The sequence below is a fragment of the Malaclemys terrapin genome, chromosome 9 (genome assembly GCF_027887155.1).
Source record: "Malaclemys terrapin pileata isolate rMalTer1 chromosome 9, rMalTer1.hap1, whole genome shotgun sequence".
NCBI classification, from domain to species: Eukaryota; Metazoa; Chordata; order Testudines; family Emydidae; genus Malaclemys; species Malaclemys terrapin.
The window spans coordinates 11,583,928-11,599,269 of NC_071513.1; the positions used below are offsets into that span (position 1 = coordinate 11,583,928).

Sequence of the window (15,342 nt, forward strand, 5' to 3'; positions counted from 1 at the left end):
ATTCTCCTTGCTAAAACATTCAATGGCTTCTAACACCATTTAAACATATAATATGCTAAAGCTCTGGCTGAAACCATCTAAAGTCAGGACATTCATAACTATAAGTCTCCCTACCGTTGCTGTACACTAACCAAGTCTCAGTGTTCATATGGTACAGTGTGTGCACCGTTTTACTACTCTGAGGCACACTGACAGAGAAGGAGGTCAGCTAGGGTATCTGAATTGAGGAAGGTGCTTCTGCCTACAGTGTGTCCGTTAAGAATGCATTTAAACATGCATAATTAGTGACAAAAATACAATACAGAGCAATATGAGAAGGGCAATTATCTTGCCTTGATTGTTTTCCAGGTAAAAATTTTTGCCCCGTTTGAAATATTAACTCTTAACTATGGAGGAGCCAGTAGGCACTGCTATAAGAACACAATTAAAGGGTCACATTGTTACGAACCTGATGTCTGAATTATCTGAGACATTTTAGTATTCTCTGGGTTGCTTGGTTGTTGTGGAAAGGCAGGTCGGTAGGGGGTTATAAATGCTCAAGTGTAGGTTTTGTATCCAGTTTAAACAGTACACAGTTCTTATGGTTTTAGAAGAAGAGGTAACAACTAAGGCTGAGATTTTCAGAGGAGCCTAATGGAGTTGAGCACCCAAATCCCAGTGGATTTCAGTGTGAGCTGAAAACTTAACTCCCTTGGCTCCTTTGAAATTCCCAGCCTAATGATTTCTCAGCCATTTCTAAGAGGCAAATCTACCTGTAAGTACATATCTTTCCAAGTTGCATTTAGAAATGATGAATACACCGATACCTGTTTAGAACAGTCACTGCCTCTGCATCATCCTTACAGGTCAGCAGCTTGTCCATGTTGTAGTCCAGTACTGCCAGACCCAGCTGCAAGATTGCCTTTATCCCATCGTAGAAGAAACAGTCTACCACACTGACTGCACTTTCAATGGGCAGCACGCTGATAAAGAGGGTAAGAAACCAGGAAAGAGAGACGGACGAGAAGAACGTCATGTCTGTCATGTGGTCCGTCAGCTGAGACAGGTGATCCCTGATGAGTTCCTCAAACACTGCCTGATCCACCAAGGCCCCTGCAGGAGGACAACGAAACAGCCACCCAAATCTTAATATAGGAAATAAAGCAGCAGACATTTCCAGGAATCAGGCTCACACACAACCATACCTTCGTTATAAAACAGGTCAAGCTGCTGCCATGGTATGACATAAAGAATAACATGAGCAGGTCTGGGTGTGCGGCTATACCAAACACCTGCATGACCCGAGTATGTTAGGAGCCATCAAGACAACGTGTGAGTATCTAGCATAACTGCACACCAAGTAGTAGGTTATTGCTTTTGATAGTACATTGTCAGCTCCGTTGCTCCTCCTATGTAGTCAATGTCCCTTTTTTGCAACAGGAGAGAGAAAACCTTAAAAAAAAACACCCCCGAAACATTGGCCAGCAGAATCAGGGACAAGTATACAAATCCAGGAAAATGGTAATATGGTACAAGTTATAATATTTCCTGAATAGTTTCTCAACAGCAATAGCTCAGGAATAAAAAACTACATTAATTCATGCACAAACAGGAATATTCCTGTTTATTTTCAACTCTTCTTTCTAAACTACAGCAGTGAACTAAATCCAGCATTTTTCCCCCCATCCAAACTTTAGCTAGTTCTTCACTTCTGTTTCAAGATGTGATTGTTACATTTATTTAAAAAAAAAAACTGATAGAAGACAGAAACATATTACCAATGATTCGACGATTGAAATAATCAGGTAACATTCTTTCACACACAGCAACCAATAGCCAGAAAGCTTCTTCTTCTTTAGCGTAAAGTAACAGCACCGATGTCAAAATATTCATTGCCTACAACATTCCATCAAGGCAAGGAAAGACAGTAAGAGCATGCAGTGCATTTCAGGTTTGCTGCATGTTATAATTATATATATATTTTAAAGCATAGTTTACATTGCATCATTTTACAGCTCAGTTGGGGTAAGCTGCAACTATATCCCATACCAGACCTATGCAGCAACACAGTTAAAATGCCTGGTATAACATTTAAGCTATACAAGGTAGATTTATAATGTCAACCTAGCATAAATCCAAGATTTACAGCAGATAAAATAATGTCACAGGCACGGGCAGAACTTGGTGACAAACCCTATATAAAAGTCAATGTTGTATAATGTTTTGAAATTTATACCACAAGTAAACCACTGAAGCAAGAAACCCCAGGGATTTATGTGACGAGTTTATGAGGTGTGGCATCACAATACTGGTACCAAATATTAGTGTTACTGATGTTTAGAAGACCCATACACATGATCTCAAGAGTATTCTACCTGACAGTATCCTATCTTGGGATTCCTGTACGCATAGGCTGTAAGAACTCTCCTGAGTGCGGAAATACCAGTGTCGCTCTGAAAGGCTGGATGCTCAGGTAGGGAGCGACGCAAATCTCGTTCAATTTCATCAGTAGCCAAAGTGCATGTTCCTAGGGACTTTTCCACCAGTTCAGTGTAATAGCCGGGGTTTGTAGCCATGTCATTAACGGCACCTGCCAATGTGTTTTATTGCACAGCATTAGAAGACAGAAAGTGGAATATCTACATCATTTCTTTGCAATATGTCTAATAGCTTTTATTGAAGTTACATGGCTTATGATGGAGTCTTGGGGGCCAAATCCCCAGGCCATTACTCCAATATGATATCAGAGTAACACTTTTGAAATCAATAGGGTTACACTGGAATTACAGGAGTAGCAAAGTAGAAAACTAGGCTCAAGGATAAGGTGGTAGGTTATTTTCTATTATAAATCAGATTTTGATGCTGAGTTCTCTCTTGTTTTCCACAAAAAAGCCCCCATTCCATCTGTCATTTTACAAATGTTTTCTGGTAGAGTCAACGTTTTTCTTCCCTGCAAAGTTGGTAATGGACTGACCAAGCCATTTATGAGAGAAGTACTTTTTGAAAATGGGTCACATTTGGATCATTCTAAGATTTTCATGCCATCACATACCATCGGTGCTCAGATACAAAACTGATGAGTGAAGAATAAATGTACAGATAGATACTTCAACAACAGTTAGCAACTACAAATCTCTTGCATTCAGAACTACTCAGCATGAGCTAAAACATGCTAGATAAATTACTTTTAAAATTGTTGTCATTAACTGAACCTCTAGAAGAGCTGCAAAATCACCTCTGATATTGGGGTAAATAGTCTTGTGTGGTCAAGGCACTGGATGCAAGGTCAGACAGATCTGTACTCAATTCCTGGCTCCGCCACAGACTTCTTATGCAACCTTGAGCAAGTCATTCGGGTGACTGTCATGTGCTGAAGTCAATGGGAGCTGCAGGAGCTCAGGGCCTCTAAAAATCAGTGACTTAATCGCTCCGTGCTTCAGTTCCCCATCTGTACAATACAGATTATAATACTTCCCTATTTCGTAAGTGTGTTGCTAGGATAAATTAATTAGTGTTTGTGAAGCATCCGAATACAGCTATTACACCACAGGGATGAAGGCCATAAAAGTACCTTTGTAACTTTCACGAGAGATTACGTGCATCTTTAGGAACACTGCAAGTGAAGCACGTGATGTTTGTAAGCTCTGTACTTTGGTTCAAGGGGACTAGTCTAGAAAACAGTTGCAAAGATGGGGCAAATTCTCTGCTACAGAAACTATTAGTTTGTAAAGCTGCAATCCCTGACAAAAGATTTAAAGCCGGTTTAGCAAATATGTTTTTCCTGCTATGTGAGGACACGGTCTTAAAGGGTATGTCTACACTGTATCTGGGAGCGAGTGTCCCAGCCCGGGTAGACAGACTCATGCTAGCAAGACTCAAGCTAGTGCACTAAAAATAGCAATGTGGACATTCCGGCTTGGGGCAGAAGCTCGGGCTCAAACCTACCCCACCCTATAGGCATCAGAACCCAAGCTCCAGACCAAGCCAGAACGTCCACATTGCTATTTTTAGTATGCTATCTCGAGCCATGCTAGAGAGAATCTGTCCACCCAGGATCCCAGTTGCAGTACACACATACACAGAGTGGTTTTTCCAACCTAACTGTCCCCTTGAACTTTAAGGATACAGCATGTACCCTATCACCAAGGAAACAAACAACATTTTTACCTCTACAATTTTAAAAGCAGTTGGAGTCAGCAGCTCTGATTTCCAACTGTAAAGACTGCAGATTTGGTTTGGTTTTAATTCCCTGCATAAAAGCAAGATCCTTATCTACTTCTGGCAGAGAACAGCAGTTTATGAAAAAGTGTGTTTGATCGTTGACTAGAATATTTCTGTAGTACAACTCCATAAAATTATTTCATGCTAATTACTATTCAATACCTGAGAAGAGCAGCCAGAGCTCTCCTCGTAAGGTCTCTGGGATCCCTCTTAAAACTAGATCTCGAGTCTTCTTTGTCCGAAACATGCTAACGCCACGTCCACATTCTACAAAGAGGATGTTCCAGGACTGCTCTTTCATTTTTTCTTTCAACTATCAAAACAAAAACAAAAGCCCATTAAGCATAATGAAAAAGTCTGCTCACACATTAAGAAGTATCAGGTTAAATTTTGCTCTCGGTAATACCAGTATAAATTGAGAGCGACAGAACGGATATCAGGAGTGTTACTCTGGATTTACACTGGTGTAAATGGAAACAGAATCTGACCTACTGAATACAGAGTAACTTATGTAGACTTCTTCACCCCCTTAAAATATTTGGTCTATATTGTCTGATATTGCAAAAAGTTTATCAATATGCAGACAGCCCAGCCCGTTTCTTCATCTTTGACACAATCAATGAAGTCTACATAATTCTCAAATGTATAGGAAGTGATACAGTTCCAGAAAGGATTAACAGTGCAAGGGAGCAACACAGCTAACCAGTGGGTATGACAGTGCAGACAGGTGCTGGGAAAGCCTGCCCACAAAGTTCTCCCAAATGCTCCAAAAAACATTGTCAACACAACACCTAGGCCACCACTGCCATTCCAGTGCTGGACTTCAGAATGGACTAAATTATGGTTTTGTGATGTTCACCAGGGATTCGAATGAGACCGACAAATCTGTGAGACTCTGTACTTGGTCTCCACAGGCACAAGTCTAGTTTGTTAACCTACTGTGTACTCCCTTAGCCCCTTTTAAAATTAATTTTAGCCCATTAAAGCAGCTCTTTAAATTGCTTTATTTTGTAAAAATATCCAAGTTCTCCTATAGTCATTCATTTCCTGTCCTGACGGAAGCAGCTAAGTCAAAGCGGTCAGTATAAAACAGCTAAGAACAAGCAGAATCTTAAAGGATGTGGTTATAAACTAATTAAGCACTGGCTGCTGTTGAATGTTTCAGGTAGATTTTGGTAGAAAGCACCATCTGTTCTGCTTCATGTACCAGGAATGTCCTCAGGGTAAGACTTTGTTGATTTCAACAGAAACTGATGGACAAGAACAGCAGAAACGTGTAGCAGAGGATCAGAATCCAAAGAATTAAATAGCAGGGCTAATTAAGAAATATGATAAATTATATCAAAAGGTATTTTTCATTTTAAAATAATCCTTTTAGAAATAAATCATTCTGTTTAGTATTTTTGTAAATAAAAATGGTCACAAGAGTATGTAACACACACCCTGGCTGGGCAGTCATAGCTTGATGCAGTGGGTGACCTATTCACCTCATTAGGATTCCTCCTGCAACATTTTCTCATACTTACAATGTAATAACGTAGGAAGGTAGAATGTCCCTTTTAAAGGCCATACCCAGTACAAAGGCTGTGACTAGGTGACCATGGACCCACCTCTTCCCATTTGACACTACGATACCAACAACCTGTTTGGTGCTCGATCCTTCACCATTCAAATCAAAGGGAAGTTTTCCATTGACTCAGATGAGAACAAGATCAAGCCCTTAAGCGCCAGCAGTGCCGCCAACAACTTGTGTCCCCACTCATGCTCTTGTGGGACCTAGCAAACTCAAAATTCTCAGCATTGCCCAACTTCTTCCTTGGCAATGACATAGATGGGGCCCTCTCTCCAACTACTCTCTGGCAGATTGGACTCTGCAAATTTTAAGGCTGGCCTTGGCTACAACTCTATGATGCCATGAACAAAGCAAGACAAACTGAAGAAATTTAGCTCAGCTCAATTAATTTTGGACCATCCCACTGAAGTTAAGTACTAATGACACTGGTGGACACTCTCAGTGGTGCTGAGTGGCTTTAAACTCCTTTGGATGCTGCACAGCACCTTGCAAAATTGAAAATTTAAGGCTCAAAAGAGTTATCTAATTATGGTGTTGCTCCGATTGAAATCAGGGTCACACTCCCATTTATTACAATGAGAGAGAGTCTGGACCTTCCCTGTTAATTCAAGGGTTGCTATACTGCAGCAGGAAGACTTTGTACAAGAGACTGATTATCTTTACAGAATACTGTATGTTAGCACCAAATATGCTGGATTTTAACAAAGAAGAACAAGCATTTTCAGTAGAAATAAAATATAACCAAACCCACAATGGAGAACATGCCATTTAAGTAACTAAGGCTACATCCTCACTACGGGGGGTTCGATTTAAGATACGCAAATTCAGATACGCGAATAGCATAGCTGAATTCGACGTATCGGAGCCGACTTACCCCGCTGTGAGGACGGTGGCAAATCGACCTCCGTGGCTCCCCTGTCGACGGCGCTTACTCCTACCTCCGCTGGTGGAGTAGAAGCGTCGATTCGGGGATCGATTGTCGCGTCCCGATGAGACGCGATAATTCGATCCCCGAGAGATCGATTTCTACCCGCCAATTCAGGCGGGTAGTGTAGACCTGCCCTAAGCTACTAGTAGAATACAAAGCTTCTGTAATTTGTTAACTTTATCTTCGTTTCATTTCCAACACTTACTTGAATGATTGTGGTAAAGCCCTTTGAGGGCCCTTTGACAGCAAACTGCCCCAGGGAAAGTCTGCACGGTGTGAAGAGACTGACAGTAAAAAAAGAGTGAATAGAGGCCAGGAAAGTTTGCCAGGGGGAAAAAAAAATGTCACAGCATTAGCTAGGCTCTGCTATGAAGAAGCCTGCAGGAAGAGTAACGTCTACCACCAGTATGTTTTCACATCAGCCCATAGGGGAGATTAGAGAATTTAATATTTAAAACACAAAGAGGTGATCTCTGTGTTTAAAAGTTAGATGCTCAATATAGCTCCCTCTGGAATTCTATTGCAGTTTTCTATTTATCACGCACGTGTCTATACATAAAATGTCTTTGTAACTTGGGCTAATTTTAGAACACCTCGCACTATTTTTTATTAGATCTCGTTGAAAAATAAGAAATTCTTCTCAGTGGAGCAATTCGGTAGAATGAGATTTAGTTTTTGGGGTAGGGAAAAGATGAGGAAAACAGGAAGTCGAATGAGAGAATGAGAGTAACAGAAGGAATTGGAACAAGAAAAATGGGGAGGAAGAAAGGAGTGAGGAAGTAGCAGTAGGATCCAGATTGATCACGAGGGATCAGTTGCCTCCTGTCTTAATCTTTTCTTTGTGTAATGAACCTAGTTCAAAGGTTTGAACAAACTGTGGAAGGTGTATTGAGACCCTGATGCTGCAAAGTACTTAAGCATGTTAGTAGTCTCACTGAAGTCAGTGAGGCTACTCATATGATTGAAGTTAGACACTTTAATCCTGGGAAATTCTGCGCCACTGTGCAATGCAGAATTTGCACAGAATTAATGTTCTCTGCAGAATTTCATGTTTCCAATGTGGAACTGGGGCTGCAGAGCTGCCAGCCGCCAGTAGGTGGCTGCTGTACTCTGCAGAGTCTGGCTCTCCAGTGTGCAGTGAGCGGAGCACCCAGCCTGGTGGGGATGTAGGCTCTGCATGCTCTGGCTGCCCAGTGTGATCCTCATCTGCCCAACTATGGGAGAGGGCCTGGGAGACCCCACTCTGTCTAGGGTGAAAAAGGGCAGGGCCGCACTGCATCTCCTGGAGGGACAGTAAAGAAGCTGGGGGGAGGTAAAGGCTCTGGGTGGAGTGAGGTACAGGTGTCTGGGCCACGGTGCCCCATGGCTGGGCTCTAGGGAAAGAGGGGTGCAGGTGTTTGGGCTCTGGGGGGCCCCATATGGCACTCTCCAATATCCCACAACTGGAACTGGGTTATTGTAGGGGTTTCTTTAACTCTCTACTCCTTAGGGAATCTTTTTTTTTTGGTCTGCATTGTCTCTCCCGAGTAAAGGCCTGATCCAATAGCCACTGAAGCGAATGGAAGAACTTCCACTGGGTTCAACGGGCATTCAAATCAGCCTTAATTAAGAAAGCAGGGATGTTGAATCTTTAACGAAGACATCCTTTCTCCCTTTATTAGATATTCTGGTTTTATAGGTGAAAATACAAAAAACAGTATTCAAACAAAATACAAAAAACAGTTTCCCCTCTCAATTGTTAAAGTTTTAGCCTTATCTCCTGCAATGTCGTAATCCGCTGGTTCTCCAGTCATCCATAGAGCTCCACTGTTTCCAAGAACTGGATTTTTTATGTGAAAAGCAAGATGATTTTTTAAAAATAAAACCTTTCAGATCTTCTTCATACTTTATAAAGAAGTTAACAAAAAAGAGGGGAGTAGGTTTCCCACAAACCCACTTTGTTTCACCTTTAACAAAATGATATGCTCTGGGCTGTGAGAAACATTTTCTCCAAATCATAATGTTGTTACCAAGAAGTCAGGAGTCTGAAAAGAGGTAAGCAAATGGAGCTGATGTTTGGATCACAATTTTGCTTGTTCTCAAACCGTTTCTACTGGTTTTAAGTCTTGACAGTTCAAATGAATGTGAAATTAAGTACTTGCTCGCTGTCACATAACAAACAGACAGTTCCTCCCTGAGGGGGTGGAGGAGCAGAAAGAAGTTTGCTGTGGGAAGATAAGGCATATCATTATTAAACAAGAGAAGCAGAAAATTGAATATAGCAATACATAAGGCCCCTGTGGAAATGTAGAGTAAAATACAGAGTAGGCAGATAAGAGAAAATTGCCAAAGCCATAAAAGAAATCAGCTGCTTTCTCTGGAATAAGTTTCAATTTTACTTGAATCCTTTTTCATTAGATTCAGAAAGTTGTGGAAAGTTGTTTTCTTTCTTACCATTTTAGAGTCAAGATTATCAGCATCCTGAGGGTGGAATACGGTCATTAGAGCTTCTGTGCTAACAGTCTTGCTGCTGCCTTTCTGACCTGCCATTAACTGTCCTTCATAATAATCCACCAGATTGTCAGAGTCAGAAGTAGTGGCAACCTGCAGAATGCATTAACAGCTGTCAGAGGTGCTTAAAAAGTCCTGCAAGAAACTGCACTGATAACAGTTGATGATTCATCCCCAAGCACCACTTGTTATGCACCTTTCAAAATTACAATAGTCAGATGCATTGTTGTTATTATTTAAACTTTAAACAGCATTAACAAATCTGCCTGGAGAGCAAATAAGATATGAAGTGGTACTGATCTGTAGAGCTTCCTATTTAAATTTAAGCGGCACCACTTAAAAAAAAAAAACACAACACATTTCTTTATTGCCACAGCAAGATATTTATTCATACATTAACATTAATGAAAATGAGAGCCGCAAAAAAGATGAGGGCCTGATCCAACTCTACTGAAATGAAAAGGAAGATTCCAACTGATTTAAATGGGAGCTGGACAGAAACTGTCAAGTATTGTACTGGAAGTTAAATGCACTGTATGCTCTCCTACCACTGGATACTAACAGGATTTCAGAAACAAGGTCTAGAGCCTAATGGGTGAGAAATATTCTACTTCAAAACCGATAAGCAAAACAAAGTAAAATGCCAAAATGTCCTGAGTTCAGCAGCTTTGCCGTTCAACATGTTCCCTTCTGTATGCATACCAAGCCAATTATCTTTTCCACCCTCAAAGCACAAATTAAGAAGGAAAATAGACAAACTGATGATTAGGCAAGTAATATAGACCAAGGCACGTAACTGGGCGTGTGTGGCCACTCCAAAGGTGAATGCTTTGGAGAAGGCAGAGCTCAGCACCCAAATGTCACAGAACTGTGCTACACCCCAGCTAGGGAGCATTTCTGTTCAAGTTAAACCTTTTTTTTTTTTTCCCTTGTTACTTCTAACTCTCAGGAATGGAACCTTGAGGATGAGCCTTTCATGACAGTTTTTCTGTGCTGATCCAGCGTATGCGCTGCATAAGCTCATGGATACTATCTCACAAGTTATTCCGACCGATTCTGTTCCTCTACTATCATTGTTATAAACTACTAGAGCTGGGTGCAGCAGGGTGGGAGGCCTATCTGGACTACGAGGAAAGTTCTTAACTCCACACAGCTGCTATACTGTCAGAATATTAGGTTTAGAACAAAAGTTATAGGCAACCACTGGGATAACAGCAACTATCTGCTCAACTCTGGCTCATGTCCCTGTGTCCAGGGGAATATCTGGCAGCATGGTCCTCTGGAAAGGGAAGGAAACCATCCTTAATGTCCAAAAGCGTGTTGGAAAGGAAAATGGTACATAATCTCCTGAACAGCTGAAGTACCAAATCCTGGTCGCCATGCTCACATAAGCGTACTCGTCAGGAGGAGGACTCACCGGAGTAAATGTGTTGTCTCTAATTGGTAAAAGTATAAAGCTTTGCCAGGATCTACATTTGAGACTCTATATTCTCAGTGATAGAGCAAGCAGAATTACCCAGCATTTTTCATTTGTATTCCTCTCCAGCACACATTCAGTTAGGCCAAGGTAGTACTGTCCTATCGGAAAGTCATGTCACCCCAAAACTAGGATATGGCAAGGTTAAAGCCTAGCAGACCATTTTCTGTATTTGGGGTCAGACAAAGCAGAAGACTACCTATGAAGGGGTTTTATGAGTTAGCTTACTGAAAGTCCCATCGATTTCCATGAGAGCAAAGCCCTAAATACAGAAGCCTACATGGAAAGTATGCAGAAGCACTACTAAAAATTACAAGTTCCACGTATCTGTTCTGAGGGATACATTTTGAAACTGAAAAGCCCCAGACACAACACTATTTGCACAGATCTGTCCACATCTAATAGCAGCCTCACAATCATCCTGTAAACATTATGAGCCAGCTGGTTAAGTTTATGAGCTCCACTGACTTTACACTGTTGATTTTACACCAGATGTTTTTTTGGTTTTTCATGGGAGAGATTATGAAGGGTTTTGTTTGTTTGTTTGTTTTTAAACCAAAAAGTCTGACTGTTTGCATTGAAGGAAATGTATCTTAGGTATTTCTATGGTCCCTCTCACCATAGTATCTGAGCACCTCATAATGTTTAATGTATTTATCCTCACAACTACCCCAGGAAATAGGGAAGTGCTGTTATCCCCATTTTACAGATAGGGAACTGAGACACAGAGAGTAAGGGCTTGTCTACGCTGTCCACCAGATCGGCTGGCAGCAATCAATCCAACGGGGGTCGATTTATCGTGTCTAATCTAGACACGATAAATTGACTGCTGAGCACTCTCCCATCGACTCTGGTACTCCACCAGAACGAGACGTGTAAGCGGAGTTGACAGGAGAGCATCAGCTGTCGACTTACCGCAGTGAAGACACCGCGGTAAGTAGATTTAAGTATGTCAACTTCAGCTATGCTATTCACGTAGCTGAAGTTGCGTATCTCAGATTGACTCCGCGCGGTAGTGTAGACAAGCCCTAAGTGACTTGCACAAGTGGTAGAATAGGAAATTAAATGTGGGATCTCGAGTTCCAGGCTAATCCCCTAAACACCGTACCATCCTTACTGTTCCATTTGGACTTCTGAAAAAGCAGCTGTGATAGGTCTGGGAAGGAATACCTCAAATTCCCTGTGATGGGAATTCCCTGTTTTTTTAACTACATATAACACAGCTCAGTCCTGTTGGACTCAGAAACAGGAAGTCTATCAGGTTTATTTATTTCTCACCAATCTTAGTAAGCCTGATCTCAAACCAGAAAACCTTCCCAGGTGGAAACACTCTCTCTTTCCTCCTCCCCTTCCCCTATGAATGCAAAGTCACCAATGAAAGCACATTTGTTAGTATGTGTGAACAGTCTGTGTGTCCAGAGAAACACCCAGCTCACACTTTTGTTCAGTCCTGATGTACGCCAAGCATTACTTCCTTGAAGCACTACACCAGTTTGAATGATACGGTTTTCAGTCACACTTTTGCTTTGGGCTAATAAGCTATTACACATGCTTATAACTTCCCCTTTGTTATGCGTTCAGAACAAACCCTACAGTAGATGAGGCACGGAATGAAGTCTTGCTCAACATCAGATTGCTCCATTGCTATGCAGTGCCCTTTCTCAGAGCCTCCCAGAATTCCTGCCAGCTGAAGCAGTGAGGGTCCCAAAGAAACACTTCAACTGATCCACCTTTTCAGATTTCAGTATGTGGTGTGTTTGCAAAGTTCAGATTTCAAACCCTTTGAAGTTTGGAGATGCTCCAATCTGGGATTTTGATTCAGGCCCACCTCTCATTTAAATCTGTCTTTTAATTGGTGATATACAGTACTACTTTAAATTATACAATAGTTAGCCTCCTAGCAAGAATGGACAAAGCACTCACTTCAGCACCCTTTCCATAAATAGCTAATAAAGAATTAGTTAGCTGTGCTATTACCTCCGTACTTGCAGTGTGATGTGGACTTGAAGTTGTTCCACTTCTGATCCCGAGCTTTGCTACCAGGTGTTCAAAATCCTTAACCTCAGTGAAACGAAAAGCTCTTTTTCCTTTGGTACTAATATTGACTCCTTTGTTAGCTGGATCAGCCTTCTCCACTGCTATGACCTGAAGAGGCAAGGACACATGAATTAGTAATCTCATCTTCCTACCCAATTTTGTCAGCTTGGCTTGCAAAAAAAAGAAGTTCTATTGAGAGTGCATGTGTGACATACTGGAATGAATATTAAGTGTGACTTGGATTCAACATTCTATTTTGTATAGCTGCCTGCCTGAATGCATAGAGTTGAACTGAAGTAGGCTGTAAAGAGAGGTTGTTAAACAGAGCAGGAAAGATAAAACAAAGACACAGATAAGACAGCCTTAGGTATACAACTTCACAAGAGTTAAGATAACAATGGCTGGGACATCAGTTGGGGAAGAAGCTACCTAGCTGGCATCATCCAGGCTAGGGTGTTTTACCCTTTCCTAGGCTGAGCCTAAGATCAAAGGGTAGACACTAAAGCCCTATATAAAGGCTAGACTGCAGAAAAGGAAGGGAGACTCCCCAGGGTATGTCAGTGAAAAAGCTGACAGGCTAGGAAGACTCACTCAAGACAGAGGGAGCCAGCTGCAAGCAGGCAAGCTGTATCTCCTGACTTAGGGTACATCTACACTACAGCGGGGAGTCGATTTAAGATACGCAAATTCAGCTACGTGAATAGCGTAGCTGAATTCGACGTATTGCAGCCGACTTACCCGGTTGTGAGGACGGCGGCAAAATCGACTTCTGCCGCTTTTTGTCGGCGGCGCTTACTACCACCTCTGCTGGTGGAGTTAGAGCGCCGATTCGGGGATCGATTGTCGCGTCCCGATGGGACGCGATAAATCGATCCCCGAGAGGTCGATTTCTACCCGCCGATTCAGGCGGGTAGTATAGACCAGACCTTAGAGATGGGGAATAAGCTGGACCCACGGATAGCGAGCTTAACCTTAGGTAAGAAAATATGCATGTAGGACTCTCTTTGTTTTATACCTTGGCTCTACAGGCTTTGCATCTTTGGGTGAAAGAATAAATAATGCTTTGTTTTGGAGAAACTGAGTCACTTTAATCAGCTGCTACCAGAGGCTCCCAAAGAAAAACTCCTCACAGTTGGACCTACTGAAAGAGTCACAGTTGATACCCAGGGGACTATAACCCAGGTCCTGGTTCAGGAGTGGGCAAATTGCAGAATTCCAGCCTGTGGGGATGCACTCAGTGAGACCCCAAGAAGGGACAACCGTGCAATCAGCCTGGTAACCATGACAGCATGCACATACAGACACCCATGAGCAGCGTGGAGCACAGTGGACCATTGTATAAGCAGAATTAATAACGCAGACAATTTAAACTATCATTGCACAAAATGGGCTGTTGCTATTCTGGCACAAGATAATGTTATCCCCACAAAACTCGAACTTCATTATGGGACAGATTTTTTAGAAAAAAAAAAATCAACATATTGGTGCTAAACACTTTCCAAAATCTGGCCTCAAGTGCCTGCTGAAACTGGTGCATCTTACACAGTTTTCTGAAAGAAGCCAGACTCTGGCTCCTGCAAATAATCACATGAAGCAGAATTCACGGGAAGGATCCTCCACTGAGAATACCCTCCTAAACACATCTACCACAGGAAATGACAGCTGAAGCTGATCTTCATTGCGATGATGGGATAGTTATGATTTATAGCGGTAAATACATTTTAATAATGTAGTGCTTTTCGGGAAATAATAAATTAGTAACATGACTGTGAATTGCTAGACTGACTCCTGTTGCTGATTCTTTTTGACCACCATAGATGAAGGATGAAAACCAGCTGACGTGAAACAACTCTATAAGGGCCTAACAACTCCTAAGAAAGAATTTGGAATTAAGAAGTCAGCTCCTTTAACTCAACCTGTTATGCTTTGTTATCACAGTTTGCAAGAACCCCTCCCTGTTTGTAAGACTGCCAATAGAAAAATCACATAAACTGCAATATCTAAGTAGCGTGTGCCAATATATTCCTGTTATATGCCCACTGAAGTCAACTGAGTTACACAAGAAATTAATCTGGACCTATGAATACTTTCAAACACTCAGTTCAACTGAATATGAAATTTGCCTAGTAGAATGTAATCATGCATGCTCTAACAGCACATAGCGGGGCAGATTTTCAGCTGGCGCAAACATAGCTCCATTGACTTCAGTGTGTCTATGACACCACATGAAGATCTGTCCCAGCATGTCTAGTAAGCTGCATGCATGTATTGCACACAGCATGTATGAAGAGAATACAAAAGTACTAATCAAGGTCTCGGTAATTTCCAGTGTATATATTTCAAGAATATATCTGGGACTAATCAGAGGCTGACAACATTAAGGAGACGGATATAAGCTCAGTCCACAGAATACATGCCACATGGAAAGGGACAGGGGAATCTTCCCATGCACTGATCCACACGTGTCTTTCATCTCTGTCCTAGATCATTCAAAGCTAGGCTGTAACACAGGGTTAGTCTACACTGGCAACGCTAAAGCACTGCCACGGCAGGACTTTAACGTGCCTTGTGTGGTCACGGCGCAGCACTCTCACAGCGCTCTAAAAAAACCACCTTACAAGGGCCATGGCTCCCAGC

At 41.8% G+C, this 15,342-nt stretch overlaps 1 protein-coding gene across 2 annotated transcripts in view; it reads right to left on the reverse strand.

Annotated features, from left to right (window-relative positions):
- Nucleotides 1-15,342, reverse strand: part of TBC1D8B (TBC1 domain family member 8B) — a 62,173-nt gene that overhangs the window by 16,686 nt on the left and 30,145 nt on the right. For both annotated transcript variants that reach the window (XM_054039293.1, XM_054039292.1), the window contains exons 7-12: nucleotides 12,646-12,813; nucleotides 9,135-9,284; nucleotides 4,363-4,513; nucleotides 2,355-2,569; nucleotides 1,758-1,875; nucleotides 807-1,092 (exon numbers count right to left, since the gene is read on the reverse strand). In XM_054039293.1, coding sequence (XP_053895268.1) covers nucleotides 807-1,092; nucleotides 1,758-1,875; nucleotides 2,355-2,569; nucleotides 4,363-4,513; nucleotides 9,135-9,284; nucleotides 12,646-12,813 — 1,088 coding nt within the window. The remainder of the gene's footprint in view (nucleotides 1-806; nucleotides 1,093-1,757; nucleotides 1,876-2,354; nucleotides 2,570-4,362; nucleotides 4,514-9,134; nucleotides 9,285-12,645; nucleotides 12,814-15,342) is intronic.